The sequence below is a fragment of the Protopterus annectens genome, chromosome 8.part0, assembly GCF_019279795.1.
Source record: "Protopterus annectens isolate FY-2018-M chromosome 8.part0, PAN1.0, whole genome shotgun sequence".
In the NCBI taxonomy this organism is placed as follows: Eukaryota; Metazoa; Chordata; order Ceratodontiformes; family Protopteridae; genus Protopterus; species Protopterus annectens.
The window spans coordinates 383842642-383857477 of NC_056741.1; the positions used below are offsets into that span (position 1 = coordinate 383842642).

General features: G+C 45.1%; 1 protein-coding gene across 2 annotated transcripts in view; it reads left to right on the forward strand.

Moving 5' to 3' along the window:
* Nucleotides 1-14836, forward strand: part of LOC122808822 (killer cell lectin-like receptor subfamily F member 2) — a 1412691-nt gene that overhangs the window by 775764 nt on the left and 622091 nt on the right. For both annotated transcript variants that reach the window (XM_044079894.1, XM_044079895.1), the window contains one exon: nucleotides 598-651. In XM_044079894.1, the coding sequence (XP_043935829.1) occupies nucleotides 598-651 (54 nt within the window). The remainder of the gene's footprint in view (nucleotides 1-597; nucleotides 652-14836) is intronic.

Sequence of the window (14836 nt, forward strand, 5' to 3'; positions counted from 1 at the left end):
CATATATATTCACCCAGTGTTCCACCTCTTCTCAAATCTCTGAGTACGTTTGGTTTATTTTTTTCTGTTACGAGAAGCCATATGCTTTACTAAAGCTGCAACTTGAACTGCTTTTTGCTCAGTACTTCTCAGAGGTTTTCTTCAGTCAGTTTTCCCTTTTTATAAATGTCATCTTTGTTGACATTCAGAAAATATAGTTAACCAGTAACTTTTTTTTTTTTTTTTTTTTTTTAACCAAAATGAGCAACATTTAATGGCTTTTAAATAGTTTCTCAGTTCTCACAGTGGGAGAGCTGTAATGTTGCTCAGTCAGCCTCCATCCTGGAAGCCCGTTAGCTGTGGCAATGTTAAGCAGTCATCTGTAATGAGAGGCATTAGCTATGATCCAGTTTTTTTTTTTCTTTTGGCGTAAAAGATTTACTGTTTATTACATGATAGCTGTTCCTTTTTAATAAGTTCTGTTTGTGTTCTCTTATTTTTATGCTGTAATAGTACTTAAGCTGAATTTTATGACTGTTACATAGCAAAACCAAAACTCTGTTGCGTGTAAATGTTTTTTTGTGTTTTACATAACCTCTGTTGTTTTTTTATAATTAGAGAATGAGACTCCAGAAGCAGTACAGTTTACTTTGGATTCTCCTCCGCCAAGACGTAAGTGCCACATTTCTTTCCATTAGCTTGTTTTATTGTTTACTACATAGCATATTTAAGCACTGTTTAATGTGCACTGTTAACTTGTGTGTGCATTGCATTATATGTCGTATTCCTATGTTGCAGTATTCTTAGTGTGGGAACCCGAACGTCAGCTTCTATGCAAAAAGCTTAAGCCTGGTTGCTGTAGGTGCATGGGATGTCACACGGCCATAAACCAGGAACCTTAAATGTGATGTCTGCACGCACAGACCTCAGAACTTTTCAGCTGCAGATGACATCACGTCTATTGCTTCGCTCCTACACTCGAAGACTTGTAAAAAGCTAAGTACCCCATTGGGGAAATTTTCAGTTTCTTTTGCTTGAGCTTGGTTAGCTGTAGTTTTTGTTAGCCAATGTCAGCCAAGAAGGGCAAATGCTGTTGTGGGCGTCGGATACCACATAAAGATATGCACGACCATCGCATCTTTTGTCTAGGAAAGGAACACGACCATACTGCTTGTTCCATTTGCAAGTCTTTTGTTCCGAAGACCCCTCGTAGCTGTCTGGCCACCCTCAACATATTTAGACAACCAACGACTCAAAAAGCTTGCGCTCAGGATGGATCCTGAATCAGCCATTACGACTGAACCACCACGGAAAAAGGCCTACCTCCGTTGCTTCTCTGTCATCGGATGTCCCGCCAGCTTCTGATCAAGGGGTTGAGGGACGTCCAATTGAGCAGTCTACTTCAGCTCCCACCGAGGAAGCTGCTTCAGAAGTAACAGCCTGTGTGTCCTCTGTGACAACACAGACATCGGTCCCTGCTGATGTCAAGGGGGAACCAGAAACAGTTGGACAATCGACCGGGATGCCATTACCTGAAGCCCAGGCCTTTTCCCAGACATATGCCTTCTAAGTGAAAACAAAAAAAACAAACACCTGACTCCTACCCCTGAAGGAGTCCCAGATTGGCAATCATTTACTAACTCCGTGGTGCAGGCTTTTAGGGCTCTTAGGCCCACAACCTCTTCCCCCTCCACCGTTCAAGTGTTTAGTCCTAGGCCTGCCTGTGCCACTTTTTTCCCTACTGCCCAGGAAGGAGAGGAGGATTTAGAACCTTACTACTCATCTTATGATGAGTCTATTTCGTATGTCTCACAAATTGCCTCTCCTCTGGAATAGTATTCCCCAGATGAGGAATCCATTCAGGGGGCCTCCCCACCAGAGGATATTACCTTTGGAGAAACAATTACAAAGATGAAAAAATACTTCAAATGGGACACTACCCAGATGATCGACACCCAGAGGAGGTATTTTGAACTACTCCAAGTGGAATCACCCTTCCCGTCAGCCATCCCACCTGTCTTACCTGCCTGTCTGGATGCTTTCACCTCTGCATCCAAGAATCCAGACTCGCAACCACCTGCTTCTAAGAGACCAGACAGGTTCTACAAAGTGCCTGATGACCAAAAATTCTTAGTTAAACCTCCCCTGGCAGGCCCTGCAGTAATTACTATCTCCCCTGACAAGCAATCCAGGCTGATTCCTTCAGCATCTCTTCTTCCCACTGATAAGGATAGCAAAAGCATGGGCAGGATTGGAAAGAAAGTGTACACCTCTTCCACCCTGGCCTTCTGAGCTACCAAAATCACATGGTAAAATATGCCCTGGACCTAATTTTTCACAAACCTCCGATATCTTGGCTGCCACCCCTGACTGCCCTACTAAATCTGAGATAGCATCTAAACTGTCACTGGCTTCTCAGATAGCCAGACATTCTATTAGGTGCAGTTATGATGCCACAGAGGCCCCTGTTGAATCTGCAGCTTCTGCTTCAGTTCTCCGCAGATACTCTCGGCTTTGCCTCCAACCACTCCCAGAGGATTTCATATCTAAAATTATGTATGCCCCATTAGACCATAACCTCTTGTTTGTCAAACAATCTGCAGAACGTTTTAAAAACCTGCAGGAGAAAAGTAAGGAGCTACAGGACATCATACATTTGCTTGTGTCTCCTATTCCTTAATACTACCGGAATTGTCCTGCTCAGACTTGTTTTGTCAGGAGAACTCTTTCCTCTGGTACCCCCCTCCTCTACCAGGCACAGGAGAGGAACCAGGAGGCAAACCTATTCCAGACCTGTTACCTCACAACCTACTCCAAGACTGCCTTTTCAGGATAGATTTGCACCCAACAATGCGTGACTGCCTTGCCCATCTACCTCTTACAGCCCGCCTCCCCCACTACCTCCCCTTTTGGAAAAACATCACATCAGACCAATGGGTACTGATCATCATTTAAAATGGATACTTCCTTTCTTGGAAGGAAAAACCTATCCCAAGTCCCATCCCCTTTCCACCCAAAAGTCAAATCCACCTCTTTCCTCACATTCTACTAGACCTCCTAAGATTAAAAACAATAGAACCTGTCCCTCCAGGGTAGGATGGAAAAGGATTTTACTCAAAACTCTTTCTGGTCCCCAAAAAAGGTAGGTCTTGGACACCAATACTAGATAGATCCTTCATAAACCAGTTCCTGAAAGTACCATCATTCAGGATGCTATCCCTTCAGACTATTCTCCCTTTAATCCCAGTCCAGACCTACATGGTAACTGTAGATGTAAAGGAGGCATATCCCCATATTCCCATAAAATCCTCCAACAAAAGATTCTTACGTTTTACTGGACCCTGCTCTCATTTTCAGTTTACAGCCTTGCCCTTTGGTTTGTCTATTGCACCCAGGGTATTGCCAAAATGCCTAGCCCCAGCCATTGCTTACTGCAGGGCCAAAGGTGTCCAAATCTATCCCTACCTAGATGACATTCTCCTTCTGGCAAAAACAAAAGACCCCCTCTAAAATCATGTCAGGTTCACCATCTCCCTTCTACAAAACCTGGGTTTCACCCTCAACCTAAACAAATCCTCCTTACTATCGTAGCAAGGCAAACTCTTTCTAGGCTGCAGGATCAGGACAGACCTGATGTGGGCTTTCCTTCCCCAGGACAAAGTCCTATCACTCTCCAGTCACTTCCAAAACCTTTTACTAGCTCCTCAGATTTCTGCAAGACAATTCCTGCAACTCCTGGAGCTGATGGCAGCCACCGTCCCTATGCTTCTCCTAGCAAGAATGCACATGCGAAAGTTCTAATGCTATCTGAAAAATGTGTAGTCGCAACACCAACACTCCCTAGAGCAACAAATTCCCATTCTGCCCTGCCTCAAAACAGAATCAAGGTGGTGGATTCAACAAATCCTTCACAACCCAGGACTACCACTTCAAATCCCCTCTCCAACCCAACTTATGCATATACAGATGCATCAGACCTAGGGTGGTGAGCCACCTTCAAATGTTTCAGGGTACAGGAAGCATGTACCCTTCAAAAGAAGCATATCAATGTAAGAGAAATGACTGCAGGTCTTCTGGCCCTGGAGGCTTTCCTTCCTATTTTCCAACTGGGCCCCGTTTAAATACTCACAGACCACAACATAGTATTGTGGTATCTCAAGAAACAAGGAGAGACCAAAGCTTAAGTCCTATGCAGGATAAGTATACAAATTTGGGATCTCGCCTCCAGGCAAAACTTGACCCTGCAGGCCTCACACATCTCCTTTCAGGACAATAAACAAGCGGATATTTTCAGCAGGACATCCTCTCTACAGCACGAGTGGATGTTGAACAGGGAGACCCTTCTAGACATTGTCCACTGGTGGGGCACACCTCAAGTGGATCTGTTTGCCTTCCCCCAGAACAGACAGTTGAACAAATTCTGCACCAAGGGTCACTCTCCACTTGCCTGGAGGGTGGATGCTTTCAGCATTCCATGGAAGGGACTCTTTCTATACGCTTTTCCACCCTTCCCCCTAATCCAAAATGTCCTCCTGAAAAATCAGGAAGGACAAACCTGGCCAAGGCAACACTGGATGTTCTTCATGATGTCCTTCAAGAATGCAACTGCAGTCATAACATGTGGGTTGTCCTGCCTCAGGCAGCCCTCGGTCGGCCGGATTCCAAAGTCTGGGTCCGACGTCGGCTGATGTCGCATTTCTCTCCGACGTCAGAGCGGTGGAGTACATAAGCATCAGCCGACCCATTTTCTCCAGTCTTTCTTGCCGCGCGGTGCCCGAAGCAGAAGCAGTTCACAAGTGCCGGTCGGTCAGCTCCTGTATTCTACGATACCGAAGTCATCAAAAAAGCTAAGTACCCCGTTGGGGACCTTTTCGTGCCTCAGCCGATGTCAGAAATTACTGAAAAAGTTAACAATTGTCTTTCTTGTGGTAAACAAATACCTCATAAGGATTTCCACTCTTACTGTCTCCCTTGCCTGGGCCCAGACCACGACGTCTCGGCCTGTGTAGCCTGTGCTCGCTTCAACAAGCGCACTCTCAGGCGCCGGGCGGAGTTCGCTGAAGATTTTTTCGGCGATAATTTTGCTTACACCATGCCGTCGGATCTCCCGACATCGCAAACTCCCAAAAAACTAAAAGACCGGGATCGACATCCTCGGCCCGCGTCTACCACCGACTCCACGCCAAAACCTAGCGCGAGTGCTCCGGTTCCCTCTGAGACGGTCTCTCCACTGCTCCGAACCGAAGACATCGCATTACCGACGACTCCGATTCCAGACATTACTACGACGCCAGTTATAGATTTTCCTCCGGAAACCGAAACCGAGGAAATGCCCGAGACCATTGCTGTAGACAAGGTCACTCCTGCACGTGGAGCTGCCAGGCCCCCTATGGCCATGTCTATTAAGGCCTACACTAGGGCTAAGGCAGCCAGCAAAACAAAGCATATTACTTCTAAATCCGTACCTCAGCCGACTCCAGAGACACAAATTATGTCCATGGCTGCTGATTTAATTTCCATGATTAGAGGTTCACAGGCCCATCCTGAGAGAGGATCCCAGCCTCCTCCTGATAAGAGGCCCCGGGTTGAACCCTCTGACCCTACTCCTTCAGATGAGGATTCTGAGGGCTCTGCCCACTCTGATAGCCAGGAAGAGCTCTTCCAGACCTATGAGGACTCGGATGCAGAAGATTCCATCCCCTCGGCCTCCCCTCCTGAGGATATTTCTTTTGGGGAAGTTCTGCACACCATGAGGGAACATTTCAAGTGGCAAGGTCAGGAATATTCTGATTCTAGGAAGCGCCTTAGGACTTTCCTTAAGAAACCTCAGCACAGGCCCTTAGCTATTCCTCCTGTACTTGATGTTCTGAATGATTTGGATTCTGACTCTAGCGCTACCCCTGATTCTCTTCCTCCTGCTCCAGCCAAGCCAGACAGGTATTACAGGGTCCCAGAGACTCATTCCCATTTATTCAGGGCCCATACTGCTGATTTGGAAACTATTTCACAGGGGCCTAAAGGAGTTTCAGCCTCCACCTCAAAAAATCCTTTGCCCTCCAACAGGGAAGCTAGGTCATTAGAGAGATGGGGCAAAAAGGTTTACACATTCACTACTTTATCTATGAGAGCTTTAAATTGCCTTTTTCATATGTTACAATATCAGGATTATCTGTTAGAAGATTTACAAAAAACATTAGCCACTCCTGATCCTTTAGACAGGAAGACTTTGCAGGAAGCTGTACATAACACTCAGCAAGTAAGCAATCACTTCCTGCAGTGTGGATATGATGCACTGGAAGCTTCATGTAGGGCAGCTATGACAGGGGCAGTCATTCGTAGACATGCTTGGTTAAAAGATCAGCCTCTACCAGATCATGTAAAAGCAAAACTTCTGGATGCACCTTTGGAAAAGAACAAGCTTTTTGGTGCAAATGCTAAGGATGTGTTAAAGACCATCGAAGAAAAAGCAAAATCAGTTCAGACTGTAAAAGATTTCCTCCAGGTTCAACCCCCCAGATTCAGTAGGAATTGGCCTTCAAAAACTGGTCCTTTCCTAATCCAGAAAAGTTTCAAAGGGTAAGAACAGACATGGCCGAGGAAGAGGCCAATACAGAGGCCCTTACAGGGGCGACAATGGCAGCCAGGAAACCAAAGAAGTGACGCAGGGGTTTCACCTGCCCCACAACCACAATCTCAATGACTTTCCTCTACTACCGCCTACCAGGGAACAACTAGAAGCTCCCTTGGGCGGGAAATTATCTCTGTTTGCAGAAAACTGGCACAGACTGACAAAGGACAAATGGATTTTGGACATTATAGACCGAGGGTACAGGTTTCATTTTCATACCTTACCAAGAAAACAAGGCATGCCAAACTTACCACAAAATCAGAGGGCAGAGGCTATCAAGCAAATCACTCTGCTGACTCGGATGAAAGCAATAGAAAGAGTTCCACAACAAGAACAAGACCATGGATTTTACTCAAGACTGTTCCTTGTTCCAAGAAAAGAATCTCAATGGAGACCAATACTGGACTTGTCCGCATTAAACACCTTTCTCATAGTACCAAAGTTCAAAATGCTGACTCTACAGCAACTCCTTCCCATGCTGGGCAAGGGGTCGTGGCTGATTACTCTGGACCTCAAGGAGGCATACCTGCATGTCCCTATCAGACACAGCTGCAGAAGATACCTCAGATTTCTTGCAGGGCCAGAGCATTATCAATTCTCAGCATTGCCATTTGGCTTATCTACTGTGCCCAGAGTATTCACAAAATGCCTGGCTTCAGTAATTGCTCATTGCAGGCTCCAGGGTATACAAATTTACCCGTACCTGGACAACTGCCTCATACAAGCGGACGACAAATTGGTGTTGACAAAAAACCTGGATTATGTCATACGATTACTTCAAGCTCTGGGATACACAGTCAACTTCCAAAAGTCAAGACTGCAGCCATCCCAGCAAATAATCTTCTTAGGAGCCAAACTAGACACAGCCTCTCAGATGGCTTACCTGACAGAAGACAAGCAAGAGAAGTTAACTCGTTACTTCAAAGATTTAGCAAAACTCACCCAGATGACTGCAAGGAGATTCCTACAGGCCCTGGGTTACATGGCATCCTGCATTCTCCTGGTTCCATTAGCAAGACTACACATGAGAAAGCTTCAATGGTACCTAAAAAGCATTTGGTCTCAACACAGCAACAATTTGGAGACAATCATACCACTTATTCCATGCCTACAAAAGGAATTCCTATGATGGGCCTCGGTGAGCCAGGCAAACACAGGTATGTCATTCAAAAAAACCACAGATAACACAGACCATGACTACAGACGCCTCAGACCTTGGATGGGGGGCGCACATGGAAGGCAGGTGTATACAAGGACAATGGTCTCCAAAGGAAACACATCTGCATATAAACCAAAAGGAAATGCTGGCAGTAATGCATGCCATCGAGGCCTTTCAACACCAACTCCAGCAAGGCCATTTACTGATACGGACAGACAACACCACTGTGATGTGGTACATAAACAAGCAAGGGGGCACCAACTCTTACCCCCTTTGCAGACTGACAATGCAGCTTTGGGAGAAATCACTGAACCTAAACATCCAGTTACAATCCCAGTTTGTTCCAGGAAAAGACAATGTGTTGGCGGACAGCCTAAGTAGGAATTTCACAGATCCACACGAGTGGAGGTTACATCCGAAGGCCTTCAGACAACTCACTTCGACATGGGGCACGCCAGAAGTGGACCTATTTGCCTCTCACCTCAACCATCTTCTACCAAAATTCTGCACAAGGACATACCATCCAAAAGCTTGGAAAATAGATGCCCTCTCATTCAACTGGAACTCCCTAGCAATCTATGCATTCCCACCTCTGCCACTGATGACCTCAGTATTACTAAAGATCAAAGCAGAGAAACCCAAGGGAATCATAATAGCTCCGGACTGGCCAAGACAACACTGGTACCCACTACTACGGAGCATATGTCACACCAGGAGGTGGGCCCTTCCCCAGTGGCCTCTACTTTTGACTCAACACAATTTCGAAACACTGCATCCAAATCTTCAGACACTGCAGCTAACAGCCTGGGAGATCCCATAAATAAATTCAGCTTATCTCTCTCCAAGGAAGTTCAGCGGATACTAACAGAGGCTCGAAGACCATCCACCAGAAAGGTTTACCTAGCAAAGTGGAAAAGATTCAGCAATTGGAATACCAGCAAGGGGCATGATGCATCATTGTTGAACATCCCACTCATCTTGGAATATTTGGCAGATATGTTAAAGAATGGCCTCTCATATTCTTCCATAAAGATACATGCATCTGCTATTTCAGCTGGATACAACACTGATCCTCTTGTTTTTTCTCACCCTTTACTAAGGCAATTCCTCAGGGGAATCAAGAACATTAAGCCACCAAGAAAGGCCCCAGTGCCAGCCTGGGACCTCAATTTTGTACTAGAAAAACTGACTCTACCTCCATTTGAGCCAGCAGCTTCAGTTGACTTGCAATTTCTCTCATGGAAGATAGCTTTCCTGTTGGCTATTACCTCAGCAAAAAGGCTACAGGCCCTAATGGCAATACCACCCTTTATTATTTTTCACAGAGACAGGGTTTCATTAAGGACCAACCCTACTTTTATGCCAAAGGTGGTATCTAGGGTTTCTTTAAATCAAGCCATTCATCTGCCTGCTTTCTTCCCCAATCCTGAGAATAAGGGGGAAAGACTGTTGCATACCTTGGACATTGACAGACAACTTCGATACTACCTGGACAGAACCAAGGCCAGTAGGAAGTCTGAACAGCTTTTTGTAGCTTATGCCCCTGCAGTCCAAGGAAAAGCAATTTCAAAACAGACTATTTCTAAATGGATTGGACATTGCATCAGATTCTGTTATTCCTTTCATGGAAAGACTGTTCCAGCCAATGTCAGACCACATTCCACTAGAGCTACAGCCACCTCTACAGCATTCTTAAGAGGGGTGCCTACCAAGGACATTCTAGAAGCTGCTACATGGAGCTCCGTGCATACATTCTCCAAACACTACAATCTCCCTCTTTACTCCAGATCCAGAGCAGGCTTTGCTTCGGCAGTCCTGCAGGGTTTGATTGCCACACCATCTTTTTCCTAGAGCATTCCTTCTCCCCCAGCTAAGCTATGGTATTCTACCCACATGTTATGACTGCAGCTGCATTCTTGAAGGACATAGTACAGTTTTGTACCTACCATAAATGTAGATGTCCAATAGACATGCAACTGCAGTCGGATTTTCCCTCCCTCCATACCCCTCTATGCCTAGAGTCCACTCCTATCCCTGTTTCTCTTAGCTGGGGATATCTGTTATGGTGTATTTGTTTTATTGCTCATTTATTTGTTTGGAATCCTGTTTTTGTCTTCCAATTTGATTACAGACTTCCTTGGAGGGCACCTGGCATCTGGGGCAAGAAACACTGAAGAAAATGGCGTCGGCTGATGCTTATGTACTCCAGCCGCTCTGACGTCGGAGAGAAATGCGACATCAGCCGACGTCGGACCCAGACTTTGGAATCCGGCCAACCGAGGGCTGCCTGAGGCAGGCAACCCACATGTTATGACTGCAGTTGCATGTCTATCGGACATCTACATTTATTGTAGGTACAAAACTGTACTTTTCACTGTTGCAGTCATTACATTCGGGTGATCTGCTGGCAGGTTGCCCTCAGTCGGCCTGAATAACAAAGTCTTGGGTCCTGCATCGGTTGCTGTTTCCTCTTCCATGATGTCAGGTCATCAGGGGTATAAAACATGCAGCCAACGCCATTTTATTCAGTCAGTCTTGACGCGCGGTGCCCGAAGCAGAAGCAGTTCACAAGTGCCAGTCGGCTAACTCCTGAAATTTTCGCATTCGAGTTTCAGAACCAAAGTCTTCAACTAAAGCGAAGTACCCCATTGAGGAAACATTTTCTTGCTCCTTTCTGATGTCAGTAAAAGTTAATAATTGCATTACTTGTGGGAAGCAAATACCTCATAAGGATTTTCATTTGTACTGTATTCCTTGCCTAGGCCCAGATCATAACGTGCCTTGCTGTCGGTTTTGTGCTAGATTTAACGCACTATTAAGCGTCAGTATATTTTTGCTTCAAAATATTTTGGATCCAGATTTAATTTCCCTGAAATGTCGTCTGTTAGCAGTCCAACTACCGGAGTTCACAAAGAAAAAGACAGGGACAGGTCATTGAGGTCCAAAACTGATGAAGCTTCTCCTAAGCCAGTCGCCGGTTTGCCGGTACTCGGTGAGGCACTTTCGCAGCCCCTGATACCCGCTACTTTTGAGTCGCAGGCCTCTACCGAGACCCATGCGGAGTCCGGTGTGCAGCGAGATTCTCAGAGTATTGAACCCGCGGATGTCTCTCACTTGGATGGGTCCAGAGCCACTGAGTAGGCACCGGCTTCTGAGGGTGTTTTCAGGCCTCAACATTTTTATATAACACTGACACCAGCTTCAAAAACAAGATCAAAAACATCTTCTAAGTAAAAAATGACGCATGAGCCACATGCTCAGGCCCCCATGCCTAAAAAACAGATGATCAAAATGGCTGAGGACTTAATTACCTTGATCAGGGGTTTCCAACCCCCCTGCTAAGAGGCCTAGGCAAGGCACTGATTATGAATCTTCAGATCAAGTTTCCATTTCTTCTGATTCTTCTTCTGATCAGGACTTTTCTATTCCACCCTATGAGGATTCAGATGCAGAAGAATCCATCCCATCTGCATCTCCTCCTGAGGATTATTCTTTTGGAGAAAACTTGCATACTTTAAGGGAACATTTTCATTGGGAGAGTCAGGATTTCTCTGAATCTAAAAAGAGACTTGGGGATTTCCTTCTTCTCCCTCAGCATAGGCCTTTGGCAGTACCTCCTGTATTAGACATTGTTAATGATGTGTTTTCGGAATCAAGCATGGCTCCTGATTCCCTACCTCTGGCTCCTAGTAAGCCGGACAGATATTACAGGGTTCCTGACGCCCACAAATTTTTATTCAAAAATCCGGCTGCTGATCCTGAGACGATCTCACAGGGTCCCAAAGGTGTAAAGGCCTCTACAGCCAAAAATCCTACCCCCTCTAATAGAGATTCCAGGGCACAGGATAGATGGAGAAATAAGATTTATACGTCTGCAACCTTGGCAATTAGGGCCTTAAACTGCCAGTTTCGTATGCTTAAATATCAACAGCATGTTATGGGCTTATTGAAACAGAAAATGATGCTTATTTCTGATTGTGTGGAAAATAAAGAATTACAGGAATTATTGCATGCAGCAGAACAGGTTGGAAAGCATACTTTGCAATGTGGTTTGATTCCTTGGAAGCCTTTTGCAGGGCCACAGTTACTGGATCTGTGGTTAGAAGGCATGCCTGGCTCAAGGAGCAAAATCTGCATGATCATGTTAAAGCTAAATTGTTGGATGCCCCTTTACAGCATGATACTCTGTTTGGTAATAAGGCAGAAGAGGTTTTAAAGAAAATGGAAGACAAAGCTAAATCTATGCAAACTGTAAAAGATTTCTTACAAGTGCAGCCACTCAGGTTCAGTAGGCACTGGCCTCATTGGTCCTTTCCTGTGTCCAACATAGCCTCTCAAGGTAAATCCAGGTGCTCAAAAGGCTCTAAATACCAATCACAGGGTTCTTACATGTCAAAGCAATGGGGTGCCACCACCTCCAAATCTGGAGGAAATGAAGCACAATCCTACAGTAAGAAGTCTCAATGACTTCCCTCTACCTTCACCAAGCACTTACCTTATGGCAGCCCCCTTTGGGGGGTAAATTAGCACTTCATGCTCAAAACTGGCATTTAATTACCCAGGACAAGTGGGTATTAAGCATAATATCCCAGGGGTACAGATTTAATTTCCATACTTTGCCAGTTCCAAACGGTTGGCTGGATCTGCCACAAAATCAATGGGCAGAGGCTCAGAAACAAGTTACGTCCCTCATGGATATGGGGGCTATTCAACCAGTACCAGAACAGGAAAAATGACAAGTTTTTATTAAAGACTTTTCCTGGTACCCAGAAAAGACCATGCCTGGCGTCCAATACTGAACTTATCGATTTTGAACACGTTCCTGGACATTCCAAAATTCAAAATGCTGACTTTACAACAGCTACTGCCTATGCTGGGCAGGAACGCTTGGTTAGTGACTCTAGACTTAAAAGAGGCATACCTGCATATCCCAATAAGGAAATCGTAATGAAGATACCTCCGTTTCAAGGCAGGTTTTTCGCATTACCAATTCCCTGCACTGCCCTTTGGCTTATCTACTGTGCCCAGGGTCTTTACAAAGTGCCTGGCACCAGTAATTGCATTTTGCAGACAAAGAAGCATACAAATTTATCGTCATATGGACGACTGTCTCATTCAAGCAGAGAACAAGGACATTCTTCTCCAACATCTGGCATTTGTAAAAAGGCTACTAACATGCCTAGGGTACACAATAAACAAAAAGAAATCCCAACTTGTACCCTCTCAAGTAATTACATTCCTGTGTGCAAGTTTGAATGCAACTGTCCAGATGGCTTACCTTACGCCAGACAAACAAAGGCAACTGACAACATACTTCAAACAGATGGCAACAAAAACCCACTTATCTGCAAGAGAAATTTTGCAGGCTTTGGAGTTCATGGCATCCTGCATTCTACTAATTCCATATGCAAGACTGCATATGAGGAAACGTCATTGGTACCTAAAAAGTTTATGGAGTCAACATTGTCACATTCTGGAAACAATGATTCCTCTCATTCCCTGCCTACAACAGGAGTTTCTTTGGTGGGCAGAGACATGGCACCAAAACAAGGGACTCCTACCCCCTGCCATCCAAACCCTAACTACAGACACATCAGACTATGCTTGGGGGGTCCACCTGGCAGGGAGATGCATTCAGGACTTATGGAGCCCAAAACAAATGCATCTGCATATCAGTCAGAAAGAGATGCTAGCTGTTCAGAATGCTCTGACAGCCTTCAAGGACTTACTTCATCCAGGACAGTTACTGATAGACGGACAACACCACGGTTATGTGGTACATAAGCAGGGGATACACATTCCTAACCCCTTTGCAGACTAGCCATGGCATTGTGGAACACAGCTTTGACTTACCAAGTACATCTTCAAGCTCAATTCCTTCCAGGAAAACAAAATACTCTGGCAGACCTAAGCAGAAATCTTATGGACCCACACGAGTGGAAATAGGATCCACAAATCTTCAGCATGTTAACACAGAAATGGGGGAGCCCAGACATAGATCTATTTGCCTCTCCCCAAAATTATCAACTGGACAATTTCTGCACAAGGACTTATCACAGACAAGCATGGAAAGTGGATGCCCTATCCTTCAGTTGGAAAAACCTATCAGTCTATGCCTTTCCCCATCTGCCTCTTCTCTCCAAGGTCTTACTAAAGGTCAGACAGGAAAAACCAAAAATGATCCTAATTGCTCCGGACTGGCCTCGCCAGCACTGGTACCCAATTCTAAGGAATATGTCTCAACTCCCTGATTGGTACTTGCCTCAAATACCTCATCTACTGTCTCAGCAGAACAGTCAAATTATGCGTACTCCGCTCCAAACTCTGAACCTTGCAGCATGGCTGCTCATTTAATTATTCAAACAACACCTCTCAGTAAATCTGTGATGGATGTAATTTTGGAAGCCAGAAGGCCTAGTACCAGAAAATCATATGCTGATAAATGGAAGAGATTCTGTGCTTGGAACCAAGCTCAAGGAATGGACACAGCAAAACCAAATATCCCTCAGATTTTACAATACTTGACTGAGAAGCTTGACAAGGGCCTATCTTTTTCTTCAATAAAAATCCATGCCTCTGCCATCTCGGCTCATTACAACACAGAGCCTCCCCTCTTTTCTCATCCTATGCTAAAACAGAATCTTAGAGGGGCCAAAAATTTAAGGCCTCCCAGAAGATCACAAACTCTTGCATGGCACCACAATTTTGTGCTGGAAAAACTCACCCTGCCTCCTTTTGAACCAGCAGCTACTGCGGATATAAAATTTTTATCTTGGAAAACAGCTTTCCTCTTGGCAATCACTTCATCAAGAAGGGTTTCAGAACTACAGGCTCTCATGGCTGTGGAGCCTTTTATTACATTTTACCTGGACAGGGTGTCCCTCAGGACCAATCCTTCCTTTATGCCTAAGGTGGTATCCAGTGTGGCTCTTAACCAAGCAATTCACCTGCCAACATTATACCCAAATCCGCAGAACAAGGGGGAGTGGATTCTGCATTCATTGGACATACACAGACAACTAAGATTCTACTTAAACAGGACCAAATCTCTAAGAAAGTCTGAGCAACTG